We start from the raw sequence: 16569 nt of genomic DNA, 5'->3' as shown, positions 1-16569 counted from the left end.
AGTACAGGCGCTCGTTGAAATAGTCCACCGCCAGACCTGTGGAGGCAAAGTGTCAACCTGTTAGAAACCCCTCATTTCAAGGACACACAGTTTGACATGCACTACTTTTAAACAGTTGGTTCCCAAAGTTTTTAGCTCGAGACCCCAAAAGAGAAATTAGACGTTTGTATTGTACGTGACCAAAACTAGTGAAAATAGATTAAAACAGATCTACAAGCTCACGGCACGTCGCTTGGCGTAGATCGGCTATTTTCACTACTTTTCTTTTATTATCTTCATGAAATTACTGGGGGGGGGGAAAGCTGTCAGGTGAAAAGAAGCAACGAATTACTGAAAAGAAAAAAAAAAAATTAATTTGTTTTGAATTCAAGAAAAAAATAAGCTTTTGGGGGGAATGTTTTTTTGGAAATGTTTTGAAAAAATAAAATAAAACTAAATGTAGGAAACAAAAAAAGATAAAGGGACCCGTAAAGATGTGTCCGTGACCCACAAATGTGTCCCGACCCACTGTTTATAGGAAAGAGTTTTATCTCTGGGGCCACAATGCACTAGTTTACCATTGTACCAAACTGCACAGCATCCAAAATACTAGTTGAACACTTCAATTATCAATATTACTAATGCACAAAACCTTTGTGGAAACTCAGCAATACGTGTATGAGTGTACAGTATACAGTATGTTGGTCTATATTTGTTTCTATATCAACAGGCCAAAATGTGTGTGTGTTCATCGTTCAGCACTGACCTGTGGGCCACTGGATGTTTTCATGGACCAGAGTCTGTCTCAGTGTGCCGTCCATCGCAGCAGTCTCTATCTTAGGATGGTTCCCCCAGTCCGCCCAGTACATGGTTCTGAATGCACACACACACACACACACACACACACGCACACGCACACGCACACGCACACGCACACGCACACGCACACACACACACACACACACACACACACACACACACACACACACACACACAACACAACACAACATGAATGATGCAGAAGGTTTTTAATCTTCTTGCTGCACAGTTGCTATTCTGCTGCTCTACCCTTGAGTAAGACACATGCACTGGGTACGTACACACACACCGTTGGCGTGTGGCATTAGACTGCTAGAATTATCACAATACATTTCAACTCATTCATCTTAATTACCCTCTCTGAGGGTCCACTACGATGGCGTACGGCTCGTCAATCATGCCAGAGATGAGGGTCTTGCGGTTCTGCCCCGACATCTGAGCCACTTCGATGACGTCTCGGCCAGAGTCCGTCCAGTAGAGGTTATTAGCGACCCAGTCCACTGCAATGCCACGAGGCATCTTCAGCTCCGGAATCTGAGACACAAAGAGGGAAGGCATGATATATGATATAGTACTTTATTGTCAGTTCACACTGAAAGAACAAGACAATTTACATACATAAAGACATGAGCAATATCCACCGCTTAGATTATCCTGTGGCTACTACATCTCCTGATTAAGCCTCAAGGTCGACTGGTAGACAAAGGACCTCTTTAGTCTGACCTTATTGTATGCTGGTACACCATATCTCCTTCCTGAAGGTAGCAACCTATATTCTCCATACAACACATGCTTAGTATTAGAGGTGATATTCCTTGCTAAGGCATGTGAGTCAGGTTTATTATATAATTAGCACAATATGCAAAATGATGATGTTTTGGTATCGTCGTTGTAAAGTTAACATATGTCCCTACATATTGTACAGCCAACCTGCTGAAGAAATCACAGGCCATTAGGGTTTGTGTGTAAGATGCTACTGAACGTGTATTTTATTGCTAGTTTGACCAATTCAAATAGATCTTAAAATAACTATTTATCAGCATGACATCATCATCATCATACCCGGAAGTTATGCGGGAACACCTACTGAGTGGCCAAAAACTATCATTACTGTAGGGATTAACTTTAAAAGCCACATGGCCACATCCAAATCGGATTATGCCTGATTTATACTTGGTGTCACAAACCTAATAGCCTCGGAAACCCAGACGTTTTTATTTCCAGGGAGAAAAAAAAAGTCTGGGTCTGAGTCCACTTCAATTCGGCATAGAGTAGCGCAAACATTGCTCACTCTCTGCTGATTTCTGATTGTCTGCACCTTTGTAAAATTGACATACACACGCACACATGTACACACACACGCTCCTCTCTCTCTCTGTCGCTCTAAGTAATTAGTCTCATGTCGCGCAGCTGCACATATATTCTCCCGGCGGATACTGCCGGGAGCTGCCTATGCCATAAAAAGCATAGGTGAGTTCCAGGCTACAAACCTACAGACAGCTGATATAAGCTTAGGGAGAGTCGCAGCGCATTGCACTGCCGTCTGCGGAGCCTCACCTGCAGGTTGGTGACCCTGCCTTCACTCTGCCGCCGGTCGCGGTGAGAGTTGGACGAGGTGCCAGAGGAGGAGGAGGAGGAGGAGGAGGAGGACGAGGAGGAGGACGCCCCTGAGCCCGGCAGCTCGTAGGAGGAGATGCGGCCCGTGTGCCAGTTGGTCCAGAAGATGCGGTTGGTCTTGACGTGCAGGTCCATGGCGTCGATGCGCACGTTGGCGTCGCCCTGGAACGTCTGCTCGTAGCGCCAGTTGGGCATGCCCGGGTCCAGGCTGCGGATCTCGTTGTCGTCGGCGATGTAGAGGACCTGTCGGCTGCTGTTCAGGCCTGGAGACGGAAGGAAGGAACGGGGATAGTTGTGGAGTGACCATCCGCGACTCACTTTAAAATGACTTTGTTAGAAACTTTGTTAGAAACGTGAAGACTGTCAAAAACTAAGCAATGCGAATTTAGACAAAATCAGGGCTTAAACTAGTGATTATTTTCTCAGCAATTATTCTATCGATACATTTTTATTATTAAACTAATAATCTTGAAGCATGGTTTTTGATAATAAATGCTTTTATATATATCAAGAATTTTAAATCAAATAAATTGATTAGTCCTTTTAACCCTACTTTATAGGTTATCAATAGTGTTGCGTTACAATAGAAAAAACAGCAAAATTATTAATTTATTTCTTTAAAATATGCGTGTCAAATAACTGATTAACCGCTGCGCCCATAGACAGAATTAGAAAGTAGTTGTGGGTGCTCACTGTCTGCCTTGCAGGTGTCATTGATCCTGGTGAAGTATTTGAGACAGCTGCACTTGTACGAGCCCTTTGTGTTGTTGCAGACATGGGAACACACTCCGAACTGCTGACACTCATTCTTATCTGAGAGAGAGATGGGGGGGAAGACAGGAGAAGACAAATCAGACCCAAGGCTGTGAGAAGACCATCTCTCTGTCCTGTTTCGTCACTTTCACCATTCTGATAAATTACTTTATTCGTTTGTTGAAAAAAGCACAGGTTTGCTAAACCCAAGAAAGACCATTGGTTTGTTTACATAAACAATTCATCGCCAGGCATGCATTTGTTTCCTGTTTCTGTCATTAATTTTGTCCTTTTTTACTGGTCCTACTTTCTACCAAACCAGACATAGCTCTCTAAACTCTCTCCCCCTGGCCAGCCGGGTCATCTGATGGAGGGGAAAGGAACTGTTAACGTATAACGTGTTCCTTCTACGTGCTACGTCCAACCGGGGAAACTCCCCCGTCAGGCGAAAAGGTTGAGAACCACTGTCCTAGTGGCGTACCTCCACAGGTGCGGTGTCCGGTCTTGCGGAAGCCTGGTTTGCAGGAGCAGAAGGAGTCGGTGCCTTTGGTGACGCAGTGAGCTTCGTCCCCGTCGCCACACTGCGTCCTGTTGCTCCTGCAGTCGTTCAGCCTGGTGTCTGGAAACACAACACAACACACAGCCATGGAGCCATGACACACATTAGTACATGTTTTGACCTGTGTGGTCTTCATGGGGTGCATCGTACTCCACCACACTAGCCTCACGTAGCCAGCCTTTATCTGCCTTTGCAATAAGTCTGGCCCCTCTCACTTGTGGGAGGACTTCAAGGTAGATATGGTGACAGCCAACCAGATTCAGATGCGAAAGAAATCTAACACAGAGAGGGCAAGACTAATATCCACGCAGTGATATTAGTATCGCTATGCAAGGCTACCACCACACCGTTGTAATTCTTTTATGGGAGCGTACTGTAGAAGAAGTTGTGTGGATTTCTTACTTCTTCTTTAGTGATTGTTTTTGTCATCCAGTACCCGCCAGATTTGTGGACATGTGTGCAACCTTCTGAACCACAATTTCAAATTCACACAAATTCCGATTAGAGATTTGGAGGAAGAATGCAGTTGAGCTGTACGTGCGTATTACCAAGCCTTCACCGCTGTCCAATGTCATTTCTTACATGAAAGTAAAAACAACTGGGGACACGCATGAAGCAAAATAAAATCTCACGACTGAAAAATGTTGCTTTCTCACCTGTCTTGCAGCTGATCTCGTCGGAGCCGTCGTCCTCGCAGTCGTTGAAGAAGTTGCAGCGCAGCGTAGAGCTGATGCACCTGCCGTTGGCACACTGGAACTCATCCTTCTCACAGGTGGGCATGGGTGTGGGGGCTTCTGCGCACACACACACACACACACACACACACACACACACACACACACACACACACACACACACACACACACACACACACACACACACACACACACACACACACACACACACACACACACACACACACACCATGGAATAAAGCAAAATAAAATCTCATGACTGAAAACGTAATGATGTTTAAGTACTGTATTATCATAAACAGAGGTTGCTTGCTGCTGTTCTACAGTACATACAGTTACAGAAGACATCGCAGAGTGACGCTTTAAAAAAACTTTGCTTTTATGACTTTTTTTGAGACCATTCATGTTTATGGAGGCGGCGGTGGCTCAGGGGTAGAGTGCCTGGATGGTAACCGTAAGGTTGCCAGTTCGAACCCGGGCTCCCCCAGAGTTAGTGTCGAAGTGTCCTTGAGCAAGACACTGAACCCCTAATTGCTCCCGATGTGCTAGTTGGTGCCTTGCATGGTTTCCGCTGCCATCGGTGTATGAATGTGCGTGTGAATGGGTGAATGTAATGCACAATCTCTGTAAAGCGCCTTGGATAAAGGCGCTATATAAATGCACCATTTACCATTTACAGAACATGCTATGTTAATTAAATAGTTAATAACGTTGCGATGTGTCGTCAGCCTTGTAGACCCGACCAAATACAAACAGATAAAAGTAAAGGTGACTTACGGCAGTCCAGCTCGTCTGTGTTGTCGCCGCAGTGGTTGACACCGTCGCAGCGCTTGGACAGCTGGAGGCACACGCGGTCGTTTAGACAGCGGAACGCCCTGGTGGGGGGGCACTGGAACCTCCCTGCAGGAAACCACCAGGTTAGAGCAGTGGATCACCAATGTCTTAACCCATTCTGACCTGAGATCAGATTCATACGAGGTTTTCCACTGGACACACACTTGTCTGATTACCCCATTCTGACCTGAGATCAGATTCTAAAAATGTCAGTCGTTCTTCGATTTTTCAAAAATAGCAGACCTACAAGCTCGTAGCGCGCCACTCGGTGGCGCGCTATGAGCTTGTAGATCTGCTATTTTTCAATAGCTAAAGCATAACATGATGCCAACACCAATATGGGTTCCCGTTCAGAATGGGTTAATATAGAATCACTTTAACCCATTACAATTTAGCTATATATTATACAGTATAGCTTGAGCAAATGTTTCTCAGAACATTATTAACATAATTTAGCTTTTTTTACACAAATATAAATCATTTTGGTGGTCCTTGGGCACATACATGTTTGAGAACTACGGATTAGAAGGCATTTGTAAAATCGCCCTCAGGTCTTACTGGGTTAATAATATTAATAATAAATTGTATTTAAGATTGACTTTTTTTTTTTAACAAATGGCACTAAAACAACACGCGTGCGTGCGTGCGTACTCACTGCACTCATCAGGGTTCTCATCAGAGTTGTCTCCACAGTCATCCTCTCCATCACACTTCCAGGCCAGGGGCTTGCACAGGGTGTTGTTACACTGGAACTCATCCAGGGGGCAGTGTCGCCCAGCTGAGACACAGAGGTGGTTGTTTTTTTGTCAACTTCTTTGTTCTTTGCATACCCCCACCCCCCATATAATTCCTTTTACGATTACAATCTCTTAAACACACAATCATGACATTAACCATGCACAGTTAAATCGTTAATTGATTATCATTAATTATAGAAACATGCATTTAATTAAAATAAAATTATAATTATTTAATAGATTTAATTATAGAAACATGCATATTCATCCAGGCGCGATTGGTGGCCCTATGTTGGGCGCACCTAGCCTGGCCCAGCCAGCGTGCTTTCTGGTCTAGAGGGGCGGGCGCGCATGGAGCAAGCGCTGGAGAATATTGGTTTACCGAATGTGAGCTTGTACTCTAGATCGGCTATTTGAACTATTTTAATGTTTTTTCAAAACATTAAATTGTAAAAAGTAAGTTTAGTAGTATAGTAAAGTAGTAAGTATAGTAACTCAATTCTGTTTCTTTGAGACTGGAGGGTTTAAGTGATCACACACACACACACACACACTCACCGGAGCTTCCACATTTCTCCTCGTCACTGCCGTCCATGCAGTCAGCATCGGCGTCACAGCGCCACCTTATGGGGATGCAGTGTCCGTTCTTACACTGGAACTGGTCGTTGTCACACTTCAGATCACAGCCGTGCTGCGCAGCCACACACACACACACACACACACACACACACACACAGACATCAATTACTCAACATAAACTATCCAATTACTATTCGCAATAATTTTGGCATAATCACAATTATTGTTCTGTCGGGCATAAACCTTTTATCTCCATATTTTGTGTTTTTTTTTATACAGTACAGTATGTGTTTTTTTTCTTCGTTGATCATACTACAGAGCCACGCAAAAGCATCCAAAGTATCAGATCTACAAGCTAGAAACGCGGTGCGAAGCGAAGTGTTTTGAGCTTGAGAAGATCTGCTTCTTTTGATGTTCCTGAAAAGTAACAACCAGTGTTGGACATAATGAGGTTTCCACCCGACAGATATATATAATAGTGTTTGTATTTGTTGACGACGTGTATTATTGTGCTAATTCATGCTCCGTTGATGAATTGAATATACCACAATGGAATGTGAGTCATCCTTTTAGCCTTAACCCATTCTGACCTGAGATCAGATTCATACGAGGTTTCCACTGGACACACACTGGTCTGATTAACCCATTCTGACCTGAGATCAGATTCTTAAAAATGTCAGTCGTTCTTTGATTTTTCAAAAATAGCAGACCTACAAGCTCGTAGCGCGCCACTCGGTGGCGCGCTATGAGCTTGTAGATCTGCTATTTTTCAATAGCTAAAGCATAACATAGTGCTAACACCAAAATGGGTTCCCGTTCAGAATGGGTTAATGTCTCACTGTACCACAGACCTACAAGCTAACACTTTGTTGCCACGTTGCAAACTTGTACATCTGCTATTTTTTTTAATTTTGAACAAAAATCTCTACTGGGGGTCCCTGGGCTGGCACAAAACATTTTCAGACGTAGATCCGCGAACATAATATATAATATGAATTGGAGGGTGCTGATAAACTGATTTAGAAGGCATTTGGTAGAACCGGCCACTCGGCCAGGTCTCCGGTCTTAATGAATTAAACGAACACTGGTGATGATTTTACTGCGTAAGATAGGGGGGGGGGGGGGGGTCGTCAAAATGAAAAACAAAACAAAAAAATGACCACGTCATCATTACGGTACCTCGTCAGACCCGTCCGCACAGTCGTGGTCGCCGTCGCACTTCCAGCGGCCGGCGATGCAGCGGCCGTTGGTACAGGCGAACTCGCTCTCCGAGCACTGGCGCGGCACTGCAGAGGAGGGGTATGGGGAAAGGAAAGCCCATGTGACAATGTGAACAGTATACACACTCCAAACCAATGATATTCTAACCTTGATAACCAACCACAAGACTCATCACAAGGGCTGGGAGAAGGGGGGGGGGAGGGGTGGATTTATACACATGGAAGGAAGGACAATGGGAGGTCAGAAGAGAGGAGCTCCTCCATGGACATGGATGTAAATGACCCTGGCTGCAACACTGCAGTGGAGCAAGAACACTTACTCTACTAATTTTGACTCGAGTAAAAGTAGTAAAAATACCACAGTTGTGGTCAGTGGTGGAAAAAGTACTCGCGCGTTTCACTTAAAGTACCAATAATAGTATCAATAATACTGCAATGTAACGCGACACATTGTGATGCGATGTAGATTGCCCATTTTCAAATGGCAGAATCTAATTCTAAATCTGCAAAGTTAGTAGTAACAAAAGTTAAAGTCAAGTAATTGTAGTGGCGTAAAAAGTAAAAAAAAAAAGAGGAATTTGTGATGTATTTCCGTATAAAATATGGAAATACTAAAGTAAAAAAAGTACTTCAAAATGTTACGTGAGTAAAGTACTTGAGTAAAAGTACTTTCCACCACTGCACCAATGAGTGATATTTGGATGCAGGCAATGTTTTAGGAGCCTTGCTTGCAACCTCTCACAGTCTGAGGGAGAATAGGTGTCTAGTGGCACCTTGATGGAGACGAGACACAACAACAATCACAAGATGGCCTTATTTATTCTTGGTTGTGTGCCGTGTTTCTCTCCCAAGATAGCAGACATACGCTGTGAGCTTTGTGTTGTTGATTTAGCTGTTGATTTCGATTTCTCGACTAGACGACTACCTTTTTTCACTGACGAAAACTAAATAAAAACTAAGCTATGATGACTAAAACTATGTCTAAATAATATATTTTATATACAAATAAAAACAATGCTCATTTTATTGTTGCATACTGAAAATAGCAGAGCGGCTGTTTTCAGCATGCAACCAGGTGTAAAATCAGCCAAGGCCCGCCGAAATATATTTTTGTCGACAAAATAAACAGAACAACTAATCATCGCTAAAATCTTATGATATTTAGTGGACTAGACTGGAGCAACACAAAAACATTTCAGAAGACTAAAATATAACTAAAACTAAAACAAAATTTGCTGTCATAATCAACACTAGCTTGTACGTCTGCAATCTTTAGTAAGCAGCACCGGCACGCAACTAATAGTACAGATGAGGCTTTATGGACACACAGGAGTGGGGAGGGGGAGGGGGGGATCACACGTAGCACTGTTGAGACCTACCTCTGGCTCATGCCAACGGGGGAGAGGATGAAATGAAACAAACATCAGATGAGGTGAGATGCATCAGAAAAATGACAGTGAAATGACAGGAAATGTTCTCGTGAGACGACAACAACACGTGATCGATCGAGTGTGACACTCACGGGGGAAGCGAGGTTAGCACTTAGCACTGACGGGTGAATTTACGTGTACAGTATGCATAAAACCGACCGCTTTTAGGTGCCTACTGTATTTTTTAGTTTATTAGAACGAAAGAGAAAGCATGAGCACGTCGACTGCAGTTACTGTGGAGAGGATGAGATGTGTACTAGGATAAGGGCGTCGTTCCAGATGTGTACTAGGATAAGGGCGTCGTTCCAGATGTGTACTAGGATAAGGGCGTCGTTCCAGATGTGTACTAGGATAAGGGTGTCGTTCCAGATGTGTACTAGGATAAGGGCGTGGTTCCAGATGTGTACTAGGATAAGGGCGTCGTTCCAGATGTGTACTAGGATAAGGGCGGCGTTCCAGATGTGTACTAGGATAAGGGTGTCGTTCCAGATGTGTACTAGGATAAGGGCGTCGTTCCAGATGTGTACTAGGATAAGGGCGGCGTTCCAGAGTGTACTAGGATAAGGGTGTCGTTCCAGAGTGTACTAGGATAAGGGTGTCGTTCCAGATGTGTACTAGGATAAGGGTGTCGTTCCAGATGTGTACTAGGATAAGGGTGTCGTTCCAGATGTGTACTAGGATAAGGGCGTCGTTCCAGATGTGTACTAGGATAAGGGCGTGGTTCCAGAGTGTACTAGGATAAGGGTGTCGTTCCAGATGTGTACTAGGATAAGGGAGTCGTTCCAGATGTGTACTAGGATAAGGGCATCGTTCCAGATGTGTACTATAGGATAAGGGTGTCGTTCCAGATGTGTACTATAGGATAAGGGTGTCGTTCCAGATGTGTACTAGGATAAGGGTGTCGTTCCAGAGGCGGCAGCGAGACCTACCACACTTGTCTTCATCGGAGTTGTCCCCACAGTCGTTGTCATAGTCGCACTGCCATCGGCCCGGCACGCAGCGGTTGTTCTTGCATCTGAACTGGTAAGGCTCACAGGTTCGCTCAGCTGTCCCAAAACGGCAGAACATGTCCAGTCATTTTCATTAAGTGGAATGTTTGTAAATCTGTATTTATAAGTCACCGCAACAGCATTAACCCATTCTGACCTGAGATCAGATTCATACGAGGTTTCCACTGGGACACACACTGGTCTGATTAACCCATTCTGACCTGAGATCAGATTCTAAAAATGTCAGTCGTTCTTCGATTTTTCAAAAATAGCAGACCTACAAGCTCGTAGCGCGCCACTCGGTGGCGCGCTATGAGCTTGTAGATCTGCTATTTTTCAATAGCTAAAGCATAACATGATGCTAACACCAAAACGGGTTCCCGGTCAGAATGGGTTAACAAAGGTTTAACCCAAGTCAAGGTTTACCTCATGTCACGTAAAAAGACTTGTGAACTATCTGGTCATGCAGGACTCTCAGACACTCACCACACTCCTCTTTGGGCTCGTCAGAGGAGTCACCACAGTCGTCCTCGCCGTCGCACTTCCAGCGAGCCGGGATGCAGCGCCCGGAGTCTTTACAGCGGAACTCGTCCACGCCGCACGTCATCTGGGCTGCAGACAGAGACAGAGGGTGTCGGTTGTGGACGGGGTTGGGGGACACAACAAAGGAGCTACGATCAATGAGCAAAAAAAAAGGAATTCAGAGCTGGAAGTAAGGATGTCGTACTGCAGTTGGCGGGTTCATCCGATCCATCCACACAGTCGTTGTCGCGGTCACACACCCACACGCGGGGAATGCAGCGCTTGGTGATGGCACACTGGAACTGCGTGGGCGCACATGTCACCTCGGCTACGGAGCGGAAGAGCACAAAAACAGTAAAAAAGAAAATCACTGATAGCTCTAGTCTAAACCAACCGACCAGAACATACCGACTTCAAAACAGGGAAATGTGTTTGTAACGGCAAGAGAGGAGAAGTAGAAGAGTGCTATGGCCACAGACAAGACAACAGGAGTGTTGTTAACTCACGGCAGTCCTTCTCATCCTCTCCTTCTCCGCAGTTATCCTGTCCGTTGCAGCGGAAGATGCCCGGGATGCAGCGGCTGGGGTGGGAGCACTTGAACTGGCTGGGCAGGCACACGTGGATATCTGTAAAACAATTAACATGAGATTTATACTATGTCCGTCATAGGACAGAAAGTATCCAATCTATAAACTCACACAACACAGTTGGCCCCGAACGTGGGCCAATTGTGTTTGTACCGACCAGGGGTCTTCAACAGGGGGTCCAGGACCACTAGGAGGTCATCAGAGTTACTACAGGGGTAATCTTTGTGTGATAAGATATACTTTTTTACTTTAATGACTTGAACCCAAGAATGAAATTGCATCCCATTTCTGAGAACTCTAGCCCAAAATAGCCAATCTATAAGCACACAACGAGGCATTGTGAGCTTGTAGATCAGCTATTTTCGGCAAAGAGGTCTAGGGCTCCATTTTCGTCACCGCTAAACCCCTTATCCCTAAAGTTCTTTGCCTTTTTTTACCCTTTTGCAAAACCTTTTTGAATAGTTAAAATGGCCAGTCTACAAGCTCACAACGTGTCAATGTAGATTGGCTAGTTGAACCAATCAAAAATGTTTATCAAAATAGTAAAAAAAAAGGCAAAGAAGTTTAGCGATAAGGGGTTTAGCGGTGACGAAAATGGAGCCCTTAGTGTAGAGGGAAAAAAGAGCAGACCAAGTACAGAGTGAAAGGTCATGTTTACTAAATGTTGAGGGTTTTATGTCGTTAAATGTCTGAAAATACACATGAACATTATTGAATCGCACATTTATTCCTGCCCATCGTTCAAACATTTAAGGCACATTTACAAGGAACTTAAAATATTTTATAAATTTAGTGTCAAATTGGCAATTTCAGAACGGACTGTCACAGTGGAATTTATGGCCTTTAATATGACATGAATAACAAACTGAAATCTATGAAATCTATGATGAAGACCCAATTTTATAGTGGGGGCTTCCCCGCTTCATCTCTCTCTCAGCTAAGAGGTCTTTGGCCTGAAAGACGTTGAAGACCTCAGCCGGACGCACTGTGGTGGATCTCAAATCACCTACTGTAGACTCACTGCTGCTGGGCAGCTACTTTACCACTACGCCACCTGAGCGCCCGAGAGGCTAATGCTTCCGATACTTATGTGTAACCGTGCTCTCTCAATTAGGTATTCAGACAGACATGTAGACAGCTGGCCGGCGGCCAGAGTGCACATCAGTACCGGACAAAAAGCTGCAATTTGGGAGGCCGAGATAAAAATAGACTTTTACAGGATGCAGATAATGAAATCCAGAGAGACGGGGAGATGGACAGCAAGATTAGGAAATAAAAGCGCAGGGAGAACCACAGGGAGAGATAAAAGAAGACATGACAGAGAAAGGTGGAAAGAAACGAAGAATGTGAAATGGGATGACTAAATTAACCCATTTAGAGCTGCAGGCCGATTCTACAAATGCCTTCTAAATCCTAACATTTATCCTAACTACGTATGTCAGTGGTGCTTAAACCTTTTCATGTCAAGAACCCTGACAGTTAAATTAATTATTAATGTTCGCTTTAAAAAATAAAAAAATATATACACAAAGATTTGCACATAATTATTTTCATGATTTCTCAAAAATAGCAGAACTACAAGCTCATAGCGCTGCATGAAGTGGCGTGCTGTGAGCTTGTAGATCTGCTATTTTTTTTTGAATAGCCAAAGTATAAAATAATATATGGTCAAGGTGGTCAAAAATGACACAGATGCTTTCCCGGTTTTAATGGTTTAAAGAGGGAAAGAGCGAGCTGGCCCTACCGCAGTTGGCCTCGTCGGAGTGGTCCTGGCAGTCGTTGTCTCCGTCGCAGATGTAGGCGGGGTTTGTGCAGATGCCTGTACCGCACTGGAACTGGCCTGGCCTGCACTTGAACTCGGCTGCAGCAGGAGAAGCAAGATCACACCTGAGCTGTACAGTACTGTACCGTAAACCTTACACACCTTTATTTTCTTCCTGACATGGGGTATAAACTCTGAATCAGAGTCTAATTATCATTGCTGTCAGGTAGGAATCTTGTATCTCCATAGTTTCATCTCAATGTTTTTTCATAAATTAATGTCCCCAATTGAACCCCCCCCCATTTCCTCAAAAGTAACCGTTTTGTACATTTCTACCTGACAGTGACATGATGGCCGAACGTTCACCCTCCCCCCATCGCCCCTGAACGCCCCTGCACGCCTTTTTGTTCACAACACTTACGGCAGTCAGCCGGCTCGTCCGAGCGGTCTCCGCAGTCGTCCTCCGTGTCGCATTTCCACCAGAACGGAATGCACTTGTCGTTCTTGCACACAAACTGGGGAACGACAAAGGCCATAAATCAGAGTGATGTTGATAACACATATGATAATACCAGAGCTGCAGCAATGATAATCGCCCACGGAGTGGCAATGATGTAACCACAGAGGCTACGGTAGCACCGGGCGGGCAGCCAGCTGTCAATAGATAATCACTTCACACAAGAAGTTCATCAAACAAAAACGTATGAGAATGGAAACGGGCCTCTGATCGGCCCTCTGTCTCAGTTTAGCATTAATGCTGACCAGGCTTGTGGAGCAGAGTACCCAGAGCAGCATCGTTTTCGCCACATGATCAAATGTATTCCTTTTCCGAGGCTGGTGTGATGCACCCAGTGCACCCATATGCTTTTACGTCTGATTATAGAGTTGCTGCCGGGCAGAAACCTTTCATTATCATAATTTTACATGTATGAGTTTTGTTTATTTATTTCATAAATCAATGCCCTACTCGATCACTACAATGTCACACAAAAGTTGCAAAAGTAGCAGATCCACAAGCTCGAAACGTGGCGTGAATTGACAAGTTTTGAGCTGGCAGATCTGCAGTTTTTGAATGCTGAAAAGTAACAATTTTGGAGGTTTCCACCTGACAAGAGACGATAGGCTGCCAATTAGAATAATTAGAAGCATAGAAGAAAGTGAATAATATATTAATAAAACCTGACAAAGTCAATAATTAAAATTAATATTAATAAATGTAATTAAATTCCATCTGGGGAAAAAGGGTTTATGGTGATGGGGGTATGCAGCCAAATACACAAAAATTGGGGAGGGGGTCCCTTGAAATGACTGTTTTAGAACCCCTGATGTAGCGCACGCCTTACCTGGCTAGCAGTACAGTTGGACATGCAGGTGCGCTGATCATTGGCCAGGTAGAAGTTGGTTGGACAGGCACATTTGTAGCCTCCCTCCGGGGAGAGAAGACACAGGTTACTGCAGCCGCCATTGTTCGTCTGGCATGGGTGGTTGAGCACTGGGAAGGAGGGAGGAGAGAGGTTTCATTTCAGTTTGGCGCAAGTTTGAAAAAAGACACGCCTAGCAAACATCTTCGCGTTTCTGTGAATGATGCGAGTGTATGAGTGAGCTTAATGTATGCTCTGCCGTATGACTAAATAGCTGATCTACGAGCTCACAACGTGCCGCGTTGCAATGTGTTGGGGGCTGATTGATCCACTGTTTTCGACGAGTGACAACTTGGTACATAGCAAAACATAGAATCAGGCTTAACCACTTACCTGTAGTTAAGCGGTGTCTCCCAGGTCTCTATATTTGATCACCAAAAGTAAAATGGTGCATTTATATAGCGGAGGAAACCATGCAAGGCACCAACCTGCACATCGAGAGCAATTAGAGGTTCATTCAGAGTCTTGCTAAAGGACACTTGGACACCAACTCTGGGGGAGCCTGGGATCGAACTCAGGCTGGGAATCTCGCGGTTCTCATCCAGCCGCTCTGACGGCCACTCTACCCCTGAGCCACTGCCAAGATACGATTACGTACATCAAATCGCTTTGCGCGAAAATAGCTAATCTCGCGAGGCGTTGAGAGGTTGTAGATCAGGTATTTCTCATACCACTTAAACACCAGCTATTCCAGTGTTTAAGCGTATGTTGTTCTAGGTGCTGCTGTTGCTTTGTGTGCACACAACTAAGGATTCAACAGATTGACATATGATATGATGCCGTGTACACCAGCGTCTGGCTCACCCTCAGGCTGCCGGTAGGGATGGTAGATGTGGATGTCCATGGGTCTGTGCAGGGTGCTGATCAGGGTGGTCTTGTTGGTGCCAAGGGTCTTATGACATCTGTTGATGGACTTGGTCTCCCAGTCCGTCCAGTAGATGTACTCCTCGAAGAGGGTCATCGCAAAGATGTGGGGGATGTCCTGGGTCAGCACTGCACACACACACACACACACACACACACACACACACACACACACACACACACAAACATCAAAATAATAAAATGTTCAGTTATTACACCCACCCCCTCTCTCTCTCTCCAGTCTTTAGCAGACACTCTTATACAGAGCGACTGACACGTACATATCAGAGTAAGCAGGAACACTAATCAAGAAACGACTGGATAGATTAAGTCAGATAAGTATACAAAAAGACAACCATTTCGTTTTTAGTACTTCAAAGAAACTAGACTACCACGGAAATAACAAGCCCAAGAGCGCCTAACAATATGCTTATTGAAATAACTTTCTTGACGTTTGTGATGAAGCAAAGCAAAGCTAAAGTAAATGAGAAAAACATGTTAAGTCTGAAAAAATAGGCGAGTTCTCAGACCGAGGCGAGTTGTTCCGGGTTATACCACCCGCCAAATAATTCGTTTTGAAAATGTTGTGGTGCTAATCAACCGTTCAAGTTGAGATATAACTCTAAGATACTGTACTGTATGTGTAGTTGTGTACAGCCTATATCTGTGTATTATGTAACTGTCTATGCTTCATTAGGGTTTACACTGTAATTGCACTGTAATTCCCCTCCCATATACTCGTCATTACACTCCTTGTGTTTGCTCTCAGTATCTCAGGCTGCTATGGAAACACGAGCCATTAGTTTGGTTCTGTTGTAAAAACGCAATAGGCCACACACGTGCAGTCGTGCATGGGGGAGGGGGGAGGCTAGTACTTAATTTAGCTGTACTTAGTTGCACGCTTGATGTGTCGCACGCCTGGAAATAGCATATATTCAATTATATTCATTATTTACGGCTTTTTAAGTGCTTAATGTATACTTAGTGCAGATGCGCATCAGCCTTGTGCTCCGACAATAGCCTAAGATCTACAAGCTTGTGGTGTATTCTGGGGTCGAGTGAAACAGGCATTCAACAAAGTGTAAATCAGGCTTAGGTCTGCATAGCAGTGCCTATAGTTTATGTTACTCATTAGGTGATCTTGGGTCAGGCCTGCCTGGAGCATGTTGAGAATAGTCAGTGATACTGTACGTCAGTGGTAT

At 44.4% G+C, this 16569-nt stretch overlaps 1 protein-coding gene across 1 annotated transcript in view; it reads right to left on the bottom strand.

Moving 5' to 3' along the window:
- The window catches only part of lrp1ab (low density lipoprotein receptor-related protein 1Ab), a 180346-nt gene that overhangs the window by 14963 nt on the left and 148814 nt on the right, over positions 1-16569 (bottom strand). Inside the window, exons 61-79 of the mRNA XM_080764626.1 lie at positions 15308-15496; positions 14426-14574; positions 13504-13597; positions 13065-13181; positions 11240-11359; positions 10939-11061; positions 10698-10823; positions 10152-10268; positions 7752-7858; positions 6552-6684; positions 5912-6034; positions 5200-5322; positions 4384-4521; positions 3650-3787; positions 3109-3228; positions 2356-2678; positions 1154-1332; positions 746-852; positions 1-36 (exon numbers count right to left, since the gene is read on the bottom strand). The exon at positions 1-36 is cut by the window's left edge and continues 84 nt beyond it. Of these exons, the coding sequence (XP_080620752.1) occupies positions 1-36; positions 746-852; positions 1154-1332; positions 2356-2678; positions 3109-3228; positions 3650-3787; positions 4384-4521; positions 5200-5322; positions 5912-6034; positions 6552-6684; positions 7752-7858; positions 10152-10268; positions 10698-10823; positions 10939-11061; positions 11240-11359; positions 13065-13181; positions 13504-13597; positions 14426-14574; positions 15308-15496 (2562 nt within the window). The remainder of the gene's footprint in view (positions 37-745; positions 853-1153; positions 1333-2355; positions 2679-3108; positions 3229-3649; positions 3788-4383; positions 4522-5199; positions 5323-5911; positions 6035-6551; positions 6685-7751; positions 7859-10151; positions 10269-10697; positions 10824-10938; positions 11062-11239; positions 11360-13064; positions 13182-13503; positions 13598-14425; positions 14575-15307; positions 15497-16569) is intronic.

This window comes from Protomyctophum bolini, assembly GCF_963924005.1.
Source record: "Protomyctophum bolini genome assembly, chromosome: 5".
Classification (NCBI taxonomy): Eukaryota; Metazoa; Chordata; class Actinopteri; order Myctophiformes; family Myctophidae; genus Protomyctophum; species Protomyctophum bolini.
This window is presented reverse-complemented; position numbering and strand designations above follow the sequence as displayed.